Source organism: Puma concolor, chromosome B3, assembly GCF_028749965.1.
Source record: "Puma concolor isolate L17-30 chromosome B3, mPumCon1.1.hap2, whole genome shotgun sequence".
Taxonomy (NCBI): Eukaryota; Metazoa; Chordata; class Mammalia; order Carnivora; family Felidae; genus Puma; species Puma concolor.
In genome coordinates, this window is record NC_141672.1 from 103333268 (window position 1) to 103352735 (window position 19468).

General features: G+C 37.8%; 1 protein-coding gene across 12 annotated transcripts in view; it reads right to left on the reverse strand.

The window, feature by feature from the left end:
- Positions 1-1574: 1574 nt before the first annotated feature.
- The window catches only part of SLTM (SAFB like transcription modulator), a 45106-nt gene continuing 27212 nt past the window's right edge, over positions 1575-19468 (reverse strand). For 11 of the 12 annotated variants that reach the window (XM_086710809.1, XM_086710803.1, XM_086710804.1 and 8 more), the window contains 13 exons: positions 17415-17533; positions 14481-14630; positions 14149-14252; positions 13890-14056; positions 13285-13370; positions 12925-13088; positions 10311-10491; positions 9443-9567; positions 8472-8642; positions 7219-7533; positions 6826-6970; positions 4725-4885; positions 1575-2634 (listed from right to left, as the gene is read on the reverse strand). In XM_086710809.1, the coding sequence (XP_086566935.1) occupies positions 2526-2634; positions 4725-4885; positions 6826-6970; positions 7219-7533; positions 8472-8642; positions 9443-9567; positions 10311-10491; positions 12925-13088; positions 13285-13370; positions 13890-14056; positions 14149-14252; positions 14481-14630; positions 17415-17533 (1997 nt within the window). In that variant the 3' untranslated portion in view covers positions 1575-2525. Of the gene's footprint in view, positions 2659-4724; positions 4886-6825; positions 6971-7218; positions 7534-8471; positions 8643-9442; positions 9568-10310; positions 10492-12924; positions 13089-13284; positions 13371-13889; positions 14057-14148; positions 14253-14480; positions 14631-17414; positions 17534-19468 lie in introns of all 12 variants that reach the window. The other variant, XM_086710801.1, reaches the window with a different exon arrangement.

Sequence of the window (19468 nt, forward strand, 5' to 3'; positions counted from 1 at the left end):
GAGCATCGGACTCTTGGTTTCGGCTCAGATCATGATTTCACAGTTCATGAGTTCGAACGCTGCACTGGGCTCTGCACTGACAGCATGAAGCCTGCTTGGGATCTCTCTCCTTCTCTCTGCCCCTCCCCTGCTTGTACATGCTGTCTCTCAAATAATAAATAAAATTTTTAAAAATATTTATTTATTTTTGAGAGACAGAGCATGAGTGGGGGAGGGACAGAGAAACATGGAGACACAGAATCCAAAGCAGGCTCCAGGCTCTGAGCTGTCAGCACAGAATCATACGTGGGGCTCAGATCCACAAACTGTGAGATCATGACCTGAGCTGAAGTCGGATGCCCACCGACTGAACCACCCGGGTGCCCAGGCTAAAACTCTTCTAAACCCTTCTCGGAGGTGACTCTCTAGTTAACAGAATGAAAACAAATTTCTGTAATATATAATATTAATAATACTAAGATTTCACAGCTTAACCAGGACAGTTCTGAAAGCTCTGGATAAAAGCTCCTAAAGCTGACAAAGAAGTCCCCCTTTGCCCATTCCTGAGTGGTTCAATTATATAAAGTCATTAACCTCTAGTTAACTAGAAAATCACACTAATCAGAGCATCTCACCCCCGCTGGCAAAAGATGGGGTCTCTAAAACCGAAATAACATGTATTTGAGCAGTGATGAGGAAAACTCTATTACCCATAAAAATGCCTGCTGCTCTTCAAAGAGCATTTGGTCCTGTCTACTCTGCGCTCTATGTCTATAGTGACTGTCAATGCCACCTGTACATATGAATCATCTCGGAGAACATTTGTGGAAAAATATGCCTAGGCCCCAGCCACAAATGTCTGGGGGTAGGGCCCAGGCTTGACAACTAACCTTACCCCGCTCAGTTAGATCTCCAATTTTGTCCAGTCAGCAGTTGTACCAGTTCATTTCTCTATTTAACCAGCAACCTTTACAAATTGAAATACTCAGTTGTAGAGCTGAGAAGGGCAGAAAAGGTTATGAAATCCAGAGCAATACAGAAGTGCCAGCTTCCCAAAAGGCCGAAGACCAGGGTACTGTGCCTGCCCACACCACACAGAAGTCTGAGCCATCTCATGAGCACGACCATATCCACCCACAGACATTTACAAGAACTTCTGCAGAGACTCCTTCTCAAATCAAAAGGTGGCCTCAGAGCGATCCCTCGTTCCATCTTTCCCTTTATATGAGAATTCAAACTGCTAAATTATCTAAGAATCTAGACCTTTTGGATTATTATTCACTGCTGCATACAAAGGAATATGGAAGGCTTTAAGAGGTGGTATTCAGAATTCACCTTGAAGGGCTTTCCTAGAAAAGATGCCTTAAAAAAAAAAAAAATCTTAAAAGTCTGTGAGCTTAGACGTTAACTCTCTAACACTGTAACAGAGCACAGTACCCAGCTACCAAGGTGAAGAATCGGTCAGATTTATTTCCTAGGAACAAAGACCAAAAGGCTGCCTTTAGAGCTCTAAACCTAGTCAACGATTTTGGATTTAACACCAGAAAGGGCTGGAGGACTAACATCTAAAACGCTGGAAACAAAGACACATACACTTCCAGGTGTGGATTTTTATTTTCACAGAGACAACAATGCCTTCCCACATACAAGTATTTACAAAACCCAACTGATTCACCAATCTAGAACCTGGGTTTTTTCCAGTTCTCAACATAGTTGGGAACATGGAAACATTAGTAACCACACAACTCCCAGAGGTGGGATTTATCCACCAAATAGTGCAGATTACCTACAAGTGCACTTACCTGCACAACTCAGTCTAAAAACCTCAGTGATACAAACCTCATGGCCAAGGTTTCGTTCATCTATTTGGTTTCATACCATGCAAACCTGAACAAGTGTGCTGCTACACTAACCTGAAAATCGGCTCTCATTTTACAATTAAAAAGGTTCTCAACGCTTTAGCAACTATACAGAATAGGAAGGTTTATTTCAAAAAAGAGTACATTTTTTTAAACCAGGATACACAGATGCACTTAATGTAACAGTACCTTCTGCAAAAATAGGTTACATAATACTCAGAAATGCAAGGAACAATCTTATTCTCTAAAAATTAGACAGCAGACGTTTTAAGCTTCGACAGCCTTCAAAATGGAGGCTGAAAATGCTTGGTGACAAGAAGGAACTCTAGAGCCTGACACCACGGAGCTAATGCTGCAAATTAAACTACTACCACACAGCTGCAAACTACTCTTTATATTCACACAGAGTTCAACAAAATGGTTTTGATTCCATCCTTTCAAATGTGTCTCGGTGCTGCAAGAAAAAAAGTTGAATGATACACAAAACTATTAAAAGTTACAACGGAACTATTTAAACATCTTCTCCAAAATTGAGAAAAGCAATCATGTTAAATTTTAAAAAAAGAGAAAAAAAGAAAAGTCTGACAAAACTCTCAAGCAAGTCAGAGGTCCTCTTCGTAAGTAGTCAAGTAAAGTTTACAGGAGATTTCAATAAATTATCTTGAAACCATGGCAGAGAGCTAATTTTCAGAATCGTCGCGGAGGTCCACCCTTAAATGGCTTAAATCCGGAGCCACTTCCTCTTGGCATGGAATTGCCACTGATTTGTACAATTCTATTAATTGGGGATGCATTACTGAAAAAGGTTTAAAAGAAAAAACTGTCAAGAACAAAAGAATAAATTATAGCTAATACCTATAAAGTGCTTATCATTTACCAGGCACTGTTGTTCTTTGTACTTTACCCATATTAAATAACATTCTTTTCAACAGTTCTGTGAGGTAAGTACCATTTACAAACTCCTCTTTATTGATGAGGAAACTGAGATCTGGAGGCTAAGTGACTTGCTCAAGGTCACAGCTAATAAATGGGGGAATGAGGACTTAAACTTGGGCACTCTTGGGGCGCCTGGCTGGCTCAGTTGGTTAAGCGTCTGACTTCAGCTCAGATCATGATCTCAGTCTGTGAGTTCAAGCCCTGCATCAGGCTCTGTGCTGACAGCTCAGAGCCTGGAGCTTGCTTCAGATTCTGTGTCTCCCTCTCTCTCTGCCCCTTCCCCGCTCATGCTCTCTCTCTGTCTCAAATATAAATAAAAACATTTAAAATAAATAAATAAACAAACAAACAAACAAACTTGGGCACTCTTGCTTCAAAGTCCCTTCCTCAGAGTAAGCCATTTACTGGTGTGCACATGAATGGAACAGAGCAGCAGCCCTCAGAGTGTGGTCCCCAGATCAGCAGCATCAGCATCAATGAGGAACTTGAACCACTGAGCTACAGGACATTGTCACACCAATATTTTTGGATTCTGGAGGAAGGTTGATTTTTTATATGTTTAATGCAACATAGTAGGTACTAATGAGAGACGCAAGAAAAAAGGCACACCAAAAAAACCTACAACCAATTTGGGAGATAAAAACCGATGGTAAAACGCTTTAAGTAGAATAAGACCAAAGCTTGTGGCTTTGGAACCAAGTAAATGGTGTATGAAAACATTTCTAACAATTAAATTTGTAAATAGTATGTGTAACGGAGAAGGAAAAAGACTAATTTGAGAAGCTCAGATAGAAGCTGAAATGAGGAAGAAAGCATAGCTACTATAACTCTTCTTTAAAAACAGAACCACATTTACATATTTATGCTAGGAATGAAGAAATGTAAAGATGAGGCCCAGTCTAGGTGAATGAGATGAACAGTGGCACCAACAAATTAAAAGAAGCTAGAGACGACAAATGGGACGTGAAGATCTGAAACAGGAGAGGAATGAGTTTGCCTGCGACCCTGAATTTAGAGAGAGAGCAAAGTATTTACATAAAGATCATAATACAGAGCTAAATATAGAGTGGTGTTTAAAGTTCAACCATCTGAAGGAGCCGGCAAAGGAAATAAAAAAGGTGAGGAAAAAAATACGATGCATTAGAAAACATGTGGGTCACACAAAAAAGGAAAAGCAGCAATGAGAAACAGTGCTTAACTGCCAAGGAGCTCAAGAACTCAGAAAATAAAGAGATATAGATTAATCAAGAAAAAAGGCATTGGTAACCTTTAGACCCAAAGACAGAAATGAGTGATGAGGCTGTGCAGGCCCAAATATAATAAACACTCACTCAAGTCTGATGGTAGAAGTGACCAACAGAATAGCAGTAACTGAGATCACCGAGTCAAGCCCCCCCTCTTCTAAGACAGGGGAATGGGAAAGAAAGAAGGGCAAGGAAGACCGGGAGAGGCCAAAGACTTGCCAGCTGAGGGGCCACGATGGATGTTAGTGCACAGGGAAAATGAAGCTCATCTCTTAGAATATACACAGGCTTTGGGTTAGTTAACTATCCAAAATTTTTGCTAGACCTATTTGAAAAGGAAGGAAGCAGAATATATTTTGTTTCCTCTTCCTTTCCAGAACTTTTAGGAGTGACAGGCACTGAACAAGATCACGACTCCAACATGAAGTTAATGTTCATCATCTACTGGTTTCTAAGACACACACGTACCTGTATCTCGATCCATACGGCAGAATGCCAATGTAAACTAACAAATTACCATTAGCTGCCCTACATAAAATCTCTGGGAGATTTTGAGTTAATAAGGAGAAATGTTTGGGCAGGGCAGGGCTAGGGCTGTTTGTTACCAGCTGCAATTTAATCTCTCAGAAATTATTTTGCCCTTTAAGGAAAGGACAAAGGTTTGGATATATGCTGCCAGAAAAGTCTTAACCGAATAACTACTTACCTCGCATGTTGGGTTATCATGCCCGCTCCTGTCCGGCCATCACCCATTCGCCTTGCATCGTGATAGCCAGGCCCTTGAGAAGGTGGACCATGCCACTCTTTCCTTGGTCCACTTGTGTCCCGTCCATGGCGTTCAACCACATGTCGCTCTTCAGGATAGTGCTAAAGAATCACATATTAAAAGAAAGGTCATGATACCCTCAGCCTCATGCCAACTCACTATGTTGGTGTGCTCTTAATGTCGGAAGCAAATCAATACGATGTCTGAGAAGAAAACTGGTGAATAATACAAGAGGATATGCAAAGGGTTTCCAACTACTTCATATTGAGAAGCTGCTCGGGCTTCAGGGTAGGGTAAGGGGGCAATGATTCAGCACTGTCATTTCTATTTCCATACCTTCTAGCATGCATGTCCTTCATGACTTTGAGTATTTCTAGATATGCATATCATGCATTGATTTATAGGTATGTAAGAAGGCACAGTGAAAGGTCAAAACCTGAAGACAAATCAAGGTGGGGTATATGCTCAACACTCAAACAGCACAGAGACACGCAAATCACCGTCTTATTTCACACGGTACTCATCAATGCTATGACTCTTACAAGGTCTTACATACATGACGAGAAAAGCAGAGTAGTGAACATAAAGAAACAAAAGCCACAGAACTAAGGATCCAAGAAAAGCAGAGTCAAAAGTGACAATACTTAGTCTACAGAAAATAAAGCTGAAGGTACTCTACATAGGTGTAATACTGGCAGAACAACATACATTATGAAAAACAGAATTGTCAAGGCAGGGACAGGATCTCCTCCTCAGAACATCTTTTCTGAATGGATATCTGAATACAGGGGCTACTCTGTGAGACTGCCTTCCTTAAGTGTTACTCTAAATAGGGCAGAATGTCTGGATTATACACCCCGTCTTGAAAGTTATGTTCAGGGCAAAGAAATCAATGAACTGATCCACTGAACATTTCAACTTACTTAAAACATGAAAGCTTATAATGCACTCCCAAATCCATTTCATAAGTGCTCTGGATGAAATGGAAAGTGTATAGTGGTATAGCTAGAATGTCAAGGGATTAAAAAAATTTCCAGTCAAGTATACCACTACAAAATCGAATATGTATTCAAATACAAAACAGAGCTTCATACTATAATGCAGGTTGAAGAATGGACACACACACACATTTCAGAATTCTTTTTTGTGTGTAATTTAGGAAGATTTTCTATTTGTGCTACTGTCAACTCATATGCCAGTATTTCATCAATAGAATGCTTTCAGATTCGTTGAAAGGTCATTTGAGTTGTTAAGAGATGAAGATACTTCGCTTTGGCCAGGTTCATTAACTTCCAAAATAATCAAGTCAATAAAGTATCACAAGAATAAAAAGCAATTTAAAAATATGAAATATTTCACCCACCTACCTTTAGAATTAAAAGAAAAAGACACAAAAATTATATCTCAATTCTACACTATAAACTACTGAATGAACAAGGAGAGGACTGGACAAAAAAAAGGAAAAGTGAAAGGGAAACACAAGTAGAGGCCAAAGATTTTTGCATCTAGTATGAAAGCCTCAATTTCTTAAAGAGAAATAAAACATTCATTCACTAGGAAGGCTCATCTACAAAATTTAATAATGCTCAAATTTCAGTAGGAATTTTAATAAAAATGGCATCAGACTTTCAGGGCTAGTATCCTACTTCTTTGTAGTGATGTTCAATTACTGACAGTAAAATATGAAAGATTTTAAGATCTTTGATAGAAACTAGTCTCCCAATCATTCTAATCTAACTAATCCAGGCTTCATCAAAATTTTAAGTCCTTGGGGCACCTGGGTGGCTCAGTAGGTTGAGCGTCCAACTCTTGATTTCAGCTCAGGACATGATCTCACGATTCTGAGAGTTTGAGCCCCACCTTGGGATCTGTGATGACAGTATGGAGCCTGCTTGGGATTGTCTCCTCTCTCTGACCCTCCCACGTGCTCTCTCTCTCAAAAATAGACAAATAAACGTTTAAAAAAAAAAAAAAAAAACTTAAAAAATAAGTCCTCTGAATTTATTACAGAAGAGTGGACAATAAACTCTCAAGCACTTACCTGTGTTCCACTTCCTCGGTCTGTGATTACGCCTCTGTCTCCCTCTCTGTTTCCATAGCTGGAAGCACTGCTGCGATTCCCAGGGGGAGCCCCTCTCACACTGTGTCCTGATACTTCCCTCCCCGATCGTTCCGGCCTTTCAACTCTGTTAAACAAAACCCAAAGATATCTACAATCAAAATTCTTTTACACCTTAAAAAAAATTTTTTTTAAATTTTTTTAGGTTTTATTTATTTAAGTAATCTCTACACCATGTGGGGCTCGAACCCCTGACCCTGAGGTGAAGAGTCGCATGCTCTTCCAACTGAGTCAGTCAGATGCCCTAACATCTTTTTTCCCTAAACCCAAATTCGTTATGTACCACCAGTTAGACACTGAAAACTACACAAATACCTTGCTTCCCGTTTGTCAGTGGACATGCCGCCATCACTTTTCCAGGTGGTTGGTCTGGATGGATTGGGCCCTGCTTCTCGAGGATGTCTAGGGTGAGTGATATCAGGCCTGTCATGGATGATTACCGTTCTCCTCTCATCTCGTTCTCCCCGGACTTCTCTCCTGTCCGTTTCTCTAAGTTCATTTCTTGGTGGTGGAGGCTCATTTCTTCTGGAATCACTGAAATTTTTGGGATACCTTTCAAAACCTGGATCTTCTCTTCGTGCAGTAGGACGTGTTTTCTTCCCTTCACTTTGACCAACAAAGCGTTCTCGCCTGTTGATTATCCAAAACAAAGAACACAGGTCCTGAGACGTACTTATTTGGCCCTATTTTTCTTAATTTTATTTGCATAACTTACAAAAATTACAGTTCTTTAAAAATTAACTTAAGGCAAAGCCACCAAAAAAGCCACAACTATTATTATAATCAATAACTTATATTCTTTTAAAATGAGCTAAATGTTTGGCATGAAAATTGTTTTTTAGCATCTGGGGGAAATTACATCAAACACTCTAGTGACTACCAACCTGAAGGATGTCATACTGTTCTTAACAGTTGAGGCACATCCAAAGCTAACAGTATTCCCACCTAGTTTTAAACAAAGTTAAAAAGATAAAGCCAATCTACTTGACCTTGTTATAGTGGCCTAGTAAAGCTTTTTTTTTTTTTTAATTTATTTATTCAAGCAACCTCCATACTCTGTGTGGGGCTTGAACTCACGACCCCAAGATCAAGAGTCACATGCTCTACCATAGACTGAGCCAGCCAGGTACCCCAAACTAATTTTGAACATTGAATTCTAGCTACATAAATTAATTATGTGAATTTATAAATTAATGAAAACAGAAACCAAACACACAATTTGTTCTGAACACTCAGGCCTGACCTGCTGTACTTAAGTTTTATTTATTTATTTATTTTTCAACGTTTATTTATTTTTGGGACAGAGAGAGACAGAGCATGAACGGGGGAGGGGCAGAGAGAGAGAGGGAGACACAGAATCGGAAACAAGCTCCAGGCTCTGAGCCATCAGCCCAGAGCCCGACGCGGGGCTCGAACTCCCGGACCGTGAGATCGTGACCTGGCTGAAGTCGGACGCTTAACCGACTGTGCCACCCAGGCGCCCCTGTACTTAAGTTTTAATAGAGAACCAAACATATCATTAGCAAGGCTCATGTACCAAATACAGTAACTTTAAAAAAGGCATCTACCTTTCAAAAGATGATGACTGTACTGTTGAACTCTCAGGAAACCTGCTCCTCTCTCGGTGATCAAAGTCATTAAATCTGTTCTGCTGGCGAGAATAGTCAGATCCATGGCTGAATCGTGCATCTGTATCTAGAGACAACTTTTTATTCTCGCTCCAGTAAGGATCATCTCGCCTTGAAGAGAAATATTTGCTCATTTATATAAATTAGTTTTATAATAAACCAACAACACTTATTTGGAGTCATACATACCACATGCTAGGAACTGTGGACACAGAAGGCTAATAAACTCAAGACACAAAACACTGTTACAAGAACAAGCTAGCAAAGAATTAATTATCAGACTGCATGAAGTCCTATAGTGTTAGAGGAAGTTCACAGGCGAGGAAATAGTTGAAAAATGGTCTGTTTTAAAATTCGTAAATGGAAAAAAGATACCATTTTATAATAAAATTCTAACAACGTTTTCAGTTATGTTTAACTTTGGAAGTTACACAGGTAAGTCCCAAGCACAATTCATTCATTCCATGTATTTTTCAACACAACCAACTAAATCTCATAGAATTTATGAGATAAAAAATTAAATAACTATATATATTTTGAAAACTATTAAGCAGCATGAACACAGACAACCCAAGTTTGTAACTTCCAAGTTTATCTGCATTAACCTGTAAGAATTTTCAAATGGGTCTGAGTTTGAGAAGCATCACGGAAGCCCAGTATAATCATGTATTTCCAGTCATAATGGAAAAACATGTGCCATTAGGAAGGGGAAGGGAAAGGGAAAGAGAGCAGACTCTTCCTACTTGACAATGCATTGGATCCACTCCAGTCCTGCAATCATTCCCATCCCTACTGATCATGACCTTTTATTCCAGTGACAGTTGCCTGTAGTTTCTAATGCCCTGGTCAGTCTTAGTTTAAAAGGCATAAGGTAACAAATGTAACTGTTAAAGAAGAAAGCAGGCAACTACCTATGATCTACATCACGTGGGCGTTTCAAAGAATTCCTTTTTTCTTGTTCATAACGAAGCTGCTGCTGTTGCCTTCTCAGTTCCTCTCGTTCTCGAGCAATACGTTCAGCTTCCTTACGACGTTCCTTCAGACAACACAGAAGGAAGAACCAACCAATGCAAAATGAAAACATAAGGTAAGTACATGCGCAACCTTGTTTTCATCCTGTCATTAAGAAACCACCATAGGCAAGCACCAGGCAAAACACATACCTGGGACAAATACATAAACAAAACTGACTTCAGAAATCAGAAATCAGTAATCTAGACTATGGCTATTGTTCTGCAACATTTAAAAATAACAGAGATTGGGTGGTGAAAGCTGGCAAGTAATTGGGAAGGTCAGATTCAGTTTCATCATTTGATTGAAACAAAACCACCTAAAGGGAATTAGAAATAAAGTTCTAAATATGTATGGAAACTAAATGCTTTGATGCAATTCTGCAAAGAGAGGCATTATTTCCTTCCAGCCTTGGGAAATCATTCCCACTCTAATATGTAAGGAAATAAGTTATGATGTGCTGAGACTGGGATAGTGACAGAGCCTGGATTACAACTACTCTGGACTCATAGTCCTATGCTCAGACTATTAGGCTGCCATGATATTGCAGAGTTCGAGTTACTACCAATTGGCCAGAACAAAGTCACTGCTAAATGTATTTTTAACTAGCACCTAACTGATGGTTATCTTTCAGGGGCACTCAATAAATGCTCATCAGCTGAACTCATTCTATAGAAGCTTTACAACAAGTAAAGCAAATTTTAGGGCAAAAATCACAGGGTTTGAAAAAGGTCAGTTATTTAAGATGAAAAGATTTTCTGACTGCACCTGTTCAATACGAATGCGTTCCCTTTCCAAGCGTTCGCGTTCCATTCTCTCTCTCTCTAGTTTTTGCCTTTCAATTTCTAGGCGCTCTCTCTCTCTCTGTAAGCGTTCCCGTTCTTCCCGTTCACGAATTATTCTAATGCGTTCTCGCTCTCGACGCTCTCTTTCTGCAATCTCTCTTCGTCTAACAAAAATCAGTATTTAGAAATACTTAAATTATGCTAGCACTGTGTGAAAGAGAATAGCTTTTGAGTTTGAATTTTTCCTTGTGGTTGGCAAGTTTAAACTTCAACTCAATCTAAGTAGTTTTAATGTTAATTGGAAAGAGAACTCAAAATAAAACTTTAAACAGATTCAAATGCTGTCACTTATTTATTAAGATTGTCAACTGAGCAGCTGAATTTTATAGAGTAGTTGCCTCTTAGAGGATTCCTGTTTAAATAAAAATCCCACTATAATAATAGCCCATTAGTTAATCAACATTTTAATAAGGACATATTCTACAAATATGTTTACAAAACTACAACTTCTGTTTTTGACAGGAAATTTTCCAGTAGCTAGTATGTGTTCTATCTCCTTAAACAAAGTAGACCTTATTTTGGTGACTTGGGATCATATCCATCAACATGAATTATAGCAGATGCTATATATAATAAGATGGTTGCCCTTAAGGGCTTTTTTGCTGTTCACTAGCCCGTGATTCTTTGAGTCAGGAGGCAGTTCAAATATTTGCTGAACTTAATGAAGATAACGTATCGGGACTTTTCACATTTCTGTCATCCCCTCACTCTAAGGCCCTCAGTGTGCTCTATCAGCATGTCTTCCTCTAGCCACCCAGTGGTTCTCAGTGGGTCAGTACTGCTCCCATGGAAATCTGAGGGGCACTTTAAATTATCCCAATGACCATCGGGGCCATTAGCAGCAGCACTGAGTGAATGGGGACCCAGGATTCTAGATAGCTTACACTGCATGGAATGGTCAGATAGTTCAGCACAGCAAAAAAATCTGTCCAATATTCATTATACTTTCAAATGTCATAATGGACATTCACGTCATTAAAACAAAATCACCTTTAAAAAAACTGGAGCCTAGAGCTTCACTCATTGTGAATACATGCTAGGTTGGTTGGTTTGCATGGTTGCATGGTTGGCATGGTTTTATATACACTAAAATTTCCAGGAATGCAACTCCATGTCAATTAGAAGGAAAATTATACTTTCTTAAGACCTTCACCAAGAGTCGTTCACCATTTCAGAAATCATGTTGTAATGCCAACACCACTCCTGGCATTTGACTTACCAAAACGACACACCAATATCAGTCTGCATTTGTAGCTGTCACATTCTCATTGAATCTAAAGAGGGTTGTAAACATCTGACTACTTCATTAGGTCTTCTAGAGAGTCGTGCCTAAACATTCATATCTGGAATATATGCTTCATTATAATTTACTTTTATTTCTCCTTTGTATTAGAATTAAGGCATTATATTGGTTTTTTGGAAATTATTTGCATAGGCATATAACACATTTGTAGGCCTATTATGCATCAATTACATTTCAGCAGAGTAAAGAGGACGCTGCAACTTTTTTTTAACATAACAGGGGTGCTGGTCTGATAGGCATGAGAATCCCTGCTCTAGCAGCTCCCACGCTCTCCTCCTGATCTGTCATCTAAATAGGAAGCTCAGCATATTAGGACTTCATCAAAAAAAAGCAAATGGATTCTGAGCAATGCGAGGATTATTTCTCTCTAATAAAGTGTGTGGCAATCACAGTACTATTTAAGTCATCACAAGTGTCTGGTAATTCCTGACGCTCCTGTGAACGAATAGATGAAATCCCATGATAAAAGACCTCTCAATGAGACAGGTTAGTATTTGGAAATTTATATTATAAAACACTATCACAAGAATATTTTAAGTGGCATCAAAAAATTGACATATGAAAGCAAACTGGCATTCATGGCAAACTGCTGAGATAGATACTGCCACTAAAAATTGAAAATGTTTTGTTTTGTTCTCTGTTTTAAAGAGAATGCTTGCTTTGAGACAGAGCTTGAACACATTAAGGTTCACAAGGCAAAATTCCTTCACTTCCTTTCAATTTCCAGAAATCTGGTTTATAACTAGTGTTAAAGATGTACCTACAGGTAAAGACAGGTATAAAATAGACACTTGAGAACCTATAGATTACGTTGAGGCTATCTTATGTCACCATCATTTTTTCCTTTAAAATGTTTTTCATGGCGGCAGCTTTGGAGTAGAGGAAAGAGCATTGGACTTGGAGTCAGAAGACTTGGGTCTGAGTCCCGACTCTGCCACTCATTAGCCATGTGGCATTTGGAAGAGTCTTTTAGCCTCTCTGGGCCTCCATTTTTTCAATCAGATAATGGGCACACCTAACCGTACAGAACAGCTGAGACAGAGAGAACAGATGGAAAGGTACTTGGTAAATTACAAAATGCTATGCAAACTTAAGAAATCATTAGGTTTTACTGCATTTCTTAAAAGCGGCAAACAGCTTTCTTGGGAATACAATTTCTAGGAATCTGGTTTGTAACTAGTGTTAAAGATGTACCTATAGGTAACGACAGGTATAAAAGAGACACTTTTCCTACCTTCGAAGTTCCATTGCTCGTCGCAATCTTTCAAAGCGAACTAAATGCTCTCTTAGTCTTTGTTCCTTCATCTTTTCAAAAGGCAAGATGTCTTTCCTTCTATAGTCTTTGTCCCTTTTTTTATCTAGGCTAGCTCTCTCCTTTTCCTTGCTTCTTCCATGAATCTATAAGAAAAAAAGTGTAACAGGACCAGAAGTTAAAATAATGTGGAGTTTTGGTTTTCAAGTTCAGCTGGTCATTTAAAAAGCTTTAAAAGAGTAATGACATTCTATTTTTCTTGATTTTCAAGTTATAGAGATACCGAATTATCTTCTTTTGAAAACAGCAGAATAGTACACAGCAGCCCTCTCAGAGACTTACTTTCTCATATCTTCCTCTTCTTGATGGCCTACAATGATCTCCTTTAGTTTGGTCTAGTATTACCATATGTCCTGGACTCTTTGAACCTAAGAGGAAAAAAAAATTACATAAACAAATGTCTAAACACTATCTCATTAAAAAAGACAGTAACTATCATGTAAAAATGCTGAAATCTTAGATAGCCAGATATTCACAACATAGTGCATGAAATAAATAAACCTACTTATTCTATGAGAACTTAACTGCAAATAGTCTTTAAAAAGAGCTCAACCCACAAACATAATTACTTTCAGTGATACCAAAAGATCCCAACTCTTATGGAAACCAATTTGACAATCAATTTCATATTAAAAAAGAAAAAAACAAAACAACAAAAGATCCCAACTCAGTCACACAGCTATCGATGACCATAAAGGGGCTTAGATGGAAGAACACACTTGTTTCCCAAGAGTACAAAAGAAGACTTCCCCTTCTACCACAGTGACACCTAACAACGAAGTTTAAATATTTATCTGGACTGGGATCTCAGGTTTTCCATTCCACTGTAAAAATGAAATGGTAGAAAGCATTAGAAAGGGATTGAGAAGAAAGATACATAAGCATACTTATTCGCTTCTTTTCTTCACTTTTTTTAATCGACTCTGAAGTTTGGCCACTTGATCCATTATCATTCTTCTCATCTTTACCTTCTATTTTCTTAGTATCCTTGCCTTCTTTTTTTTCACATTTCTCAGATGACCTTTTCTCTTCTTTTTTCACAGAGGCTTGTGTCCTGATCATACCACCCAGGAAAAACACGTAATGAGAACTTTTGCAGCAATTTTCCAAAAAAGTCTAGTGCTTATCAAAAAAATAAATCCTTACTTGCTACTTCTATCACTCATGTTTTTTTTGTCTCCAGAACTTCTTGAACTACTCTTTTCATCATTTTCTTTCTTCAATTCTTTCTTAGAAGGATCACCTTTAACCTGAAAGGTTTAAACAGGAAAAAAAAAATCAGTATGTTTTAAGGTTATGTTTCAGATCACAAAAAAGTATGTTTTGGGGAGCAAATGTGGAAAAAACAGAAGTAAAAACATAAAAATAATACTTAAAAACTATTCCAAATTCTACTCTCTATGGGTGTAAACTCTTTAAATTGAGCACTGCTAGCCCTCGAAGTAACCTCCGTTTTATATACATTTAGGCAAGCTTACTTTTTCAACAGAAATCAGCTGTCCATGCAGCTCAGTGCGATGAAGATGTGCAATACATCTGGATACCTCTGTGCTTGAAGACATAGTTACAATGCCATAGCACTTTGCCCCAGGACTTCGAGCATTCGTAACTACCTTTGCACTCAGAACCTAGAATATAAAATAACACTTGACAAAGTTTTACAACTTTACCACAACATACATTTCTGAATAGATCAAACTTCAGAACTAATACTAATCAAATAAAAGGATATATTCAGGATACATGAATTTGTGATGATGGATACATTTTGGATATATATTATTATTTTGGTTCATATTCTTGTGATCATTATCTACTTTGCTTATAATAAAAGTACTCAGTAAATATCCAGGGGAAAAATCTAAAGCATCAAAAACCGGGCTCCTGGATGGGTCAGTCGGTTAAACGTCCAACTCTTGATTTCGGCTCAGGTCATGAGACCACAGTTCGTGGGACTGAGCTCCATGATGGGCTGTGCACTGATACCACAGAGCCTGACTGGGATTCTCTCTCTCCCTCTCTCTTTCTCTGGTCCTCCCCCACACCCTGTCTGTCTCTCTCAAAATAAACATTTAAAAAATAGCGTCAAGGGGCACTTGGGTGGCTCAGTCGGTTAAGCATCCGACTTCGGCTCAGGTCATCATGTTGCAGTTCCTGAGTTCCAGCCCCTCCCATCGGGCTCTGTGCCGCCAGCTCAGAGCCTGGAGCCTGCTTCGGGTCTCCTTCTCTCTCTACCCCTCCTCCTCCTGCGCTCTGTCCCTCTATGAAAATTAATAAACATTAAAAACAATAATAAAAAAAATAGTCTCAAAAAGCAATTGTAATCTACTTGTTTTGTGTTAAAATTTTCAACTCTATAGCCAAAATACAGCAGTCACATCAATGCAATAATGACACAATTAATGAAAGCAAAGAAATTAATATTCTCAATTGCATTTGGGCCAAACTTCCCCTATCATAAACCCTCCCTGAATCTCTCAGAGGAATAAAAGAGGTAATTTTCTAGAAAGTTTCTAAATGAGTGTTAACAATTTTCTCCAATGAGTTAAGAAATTTCAAAAAATGAATAAAGAACCATCCACATATAAAAAAGCAGTCTTAAAAACACACCCTACAAAAACATACTCTAAAAAGATACACTTTGAGCTTTAAAAATATACACCAATATAAAAGTGACAAAGAATTTCAATTCTATCAAAGTCAAGAGAAACAGGGATGGATGAGTAGGAAGAAAAGTGGCAGTACAATCTAGTGCTGAACAAAAAGAGAGACAGACATAATGCCAAAACGAGATAAACAGGGAATTTAGGAGGCTGGGTGGTGTGGATGGCTGGAAACTATCAGCTTTTATCTCAAGTCTGGGAAAGGCAGACTTGCCCCAACAACAACTTGGTTTTAAAGCCCAATGTCTTGTTATAAAAGTACACGGTGTCCTTATATAGTTTTAGTCCTAAGAAATGCCAGCATTAAAAAACTTTTTATATCTCTAACAATAAATTACTGAAAACAAAATAAAAAATAAACCAAGGCTGATCACAGGACTACAGTTCTCAGTGTTGTTTATCTGACACCTATAAGAATCCTTAACACTCAGGCAACTCTATATTAGAAGAAGAAAAAAAAGACTTCTGAAATCAACAGAATAGATTTTTATAACATTCATGAATGGTTATTCACCAATATTGGTCATTAATTTAACAAATATTTCAAAGCCTACCGCATGCACTTAAAGTATAGCAGACGAAGTCCCTGCTATCAAAGAGACTACATTGGAGGGGTGCCTCCAGTCAGTTAAGAGTCCAACTCTTGATTTTGGCTCAAGTTATGATCTCACAGTTCCTGGGACACAGGGATCGAGCCCTGTGTCACGCTCTGCGGGGACAGCACGGAGGCTGCTTGGGATTCTCCCTCTCCTTCTCTCTCTGCCCCTCCCCCACTTCTGTGTGCATGCTCTCTCTCTCTCAAAATAAACATTTAAGAAAAAAAGAGCTTACACTGGAGTAGATTACATATGACATATAATGAAAACAAAAATATAAGGAAGAAAGGAGTGAGTGCCCTAAGGGATACAAATCGACTACAATGCAATTCAACAACTATTAATTGAGTATTTAATGCATTTAATTATTGGCTATTCTTCTGTTAGATCTTCCCTTTATATGCCAGTATATATTTTTCTGATGAACCAACCACAGTCGAGCCTCCCCTTCTGCTCTCTTGGCAACTCTTCCATCATAGCACATATCACAACTTCTGATGAAGGATATTTTCACCAGTTTTACATTTTTTTCCACTACTGTACTGGAATCTGTATGGTGACAGGTGTATCAGTTCCCACCCCCACCAAATTCTATATCCCGTTGTCTAATATTTTCCAAATGACTAGATTAGCCTTAGATACTCTAGTTCCTAGAAGAATCATGATGAATGTGATGAATAACTCAGTCCTTGGCTGAAATGGGCTTAAAATATGAGCTTTTAGGGGCGCCTGGGTGGCTCCATCAGTTGAGCGTCCGACTTCAGCTAAGGTCATGATCTCACAGTCTGTGAATTTGAGCCCCGCATTGGGCTCTGTGCTGACAGCTCAGAGCCTGGAGCCTGCTTCGGATTCTGTGTCTCCCTCTCTCTCTGCTCCTCCCCCACTCATGCTCTGTCTCTGTCTCTCAAAAATGAATAAACATTAAAAAAAAAAAAAAAGAAAACTGTAATATGAGCTTTTAATACAAAGATCCCCAGGCTCAGAGTGAGATTATAGGACGAACTCTACGTTACCACAGAATTCAATAATTATGCTTAAACCAGTCCTAAGAAAAACAAAAAAAACTGGAAGGTTTCATATAATATTGTTTTGAATAGAATTCCTTTCAAACGGACACACGAGAAAGATAGATAAACAGGTAAAAGCAGCGTACCTTTCCATATTTGCCAAAAAGGTTCTTCAAATCAGCAGCTTTGGTATTAGAAGAAAGTCCACTAACCCAGATATTTTTAGTTGAGCTTCCACTGCTACCACTAGTACTACTTGTACTGCCTAGAACAAATTTAATATCAGACATTTTAGTATCTCCACTGGAATTTTTTTTAATAAAATGATTAGATCCATCTTCTTTCAAAATTATAGAATTATCTTTTGACGTAACTAAATCTAATAGCACAACCTCGCTGTATCAAAATCCTATGAATTTGCTATTATTAAAATCAAACACAATAGACGATACAACTAGTGAGGAAACAAATCTGAACATCTGTATAGTTTCTACTGCATGCGTTAAACTGAAGTGGGTAAAAAATCAGTTAACAGGTCTTGACTTTGACTGTTAAGTTTAATAATTTATACTCTACCACTGCAATGAATATAGACAACTGGAAAGCAGTCATCTAGAAATGTACAGATTGCTTAATTACCCACATATGTCCTGGGCTTTAGATCCTGAGACATTGGGAGTGCAAAAGGGAACAGTCAAAGGAAGGGATAAACCATATTCAAAAATGTAAATGTTTAATAACAAAGACTAACCAACAGCTCATCTTCATTCTCTGGTAGAGAAAGAATAAAACAGGAATTATATGCAGCTAGATAACTCTGGATTTAATAAAAAACAATCTTCTAAAACAAAGTTATTAATAAGAATAAAATCAGAAACCTCAAAATTCTTTAGAATAGGTAAATGGTTATACGAATTATTTCTGTACTACCTCCATACACAAAGTAGGCTGTCATACACCTAAGTACCATTTCTTGGAATACAGGCCTAGTCAGTCATTCCCCCCCCCCCCCAGTGCTTTTCTTCAAATGTGCTGTTACAAAAGGGAGCTTTCATTCATTTGACTTAATTTGCAGAACAATTCTTACCCACTTTAAGGAAAAAAAGTATGTAAGCAATTAAAAGTAACAATTTTTATAACTGCACGTTATTGTAAGTAGAAAGAGTAAAATTTTCAATGCTTTAAAATATTAATGCCACAGGTTTTAGTTGAAAAATTACTGTCCACGTAGACTTATGAAGAGACGACACATTTTAAATATTAATGTCTGCTGCATTTCTACTCTTAAAAACTACATTTATCAAAGGATCGATTTTATGAAATGCTAACTAGAAGACTGCGTATCTTTTTTTATGTTAACAATAACATTTGGGCCCTGGTACTTCTCTTAATTACAGAAAAAAAAAATTTCAATAATAGAAAAAAGTTAACATTTAAACAAGACCACTAATCTTCTGAATTTAAAGGGTAACATTCAATAAATCTATTAAATTTTGTCCATTAACCAAAACTGTAAAAGGATGTGAGTATTGCAATTAACTGTCAATTTAGTACACAATCACTTGAAATTCCAACTATTAAAATTACCAACAAAATAACACTAAATGAACCACAAAAATCAGATAACATTCCTTATTTATTCACTGAAGAGGCATTCTAGGACTTTGCAATATCTGATTGGTGTTATTTCCCTTAAAGTGATTTTTCAGAAAACAGGAAATGTTTTTCAAGTAGACAGCATATGTACAAGAGGAAACTACAGTGCAACAGCCATGAGAGACCCAGACATCCCAGTAACAGAAAGTAACCAAATATTGTATCTTTAAGCTTATAAAAATTTAAAATAAAACGAATTTCCTACATAAAACTCCTATCGACCCAAAATAAGTCAAATCAAGAAGCAAATTGTAAAGAATCAAAAATACCCTATACTGGCTATGTTAACAGAAGTGTGCCCTGATTTAAACAATGAAAAAAATAAAACCAAATGTTAGAGACTGATTTTCTTTTAAATATTAGACTCCACAAATATATGCAAATATCATTTATGGCACATTTCCTACTAGACAGAACAGGGAGAAGGTTGGTGCATATGGGTTGCAAATGACTACGACTAAAGATAAAATATTTCTAAAATTATAAGGCAAGAAAATGAAGTATCTATTGTATTAATATTCAACACAGGTGCTTAGAACACAAT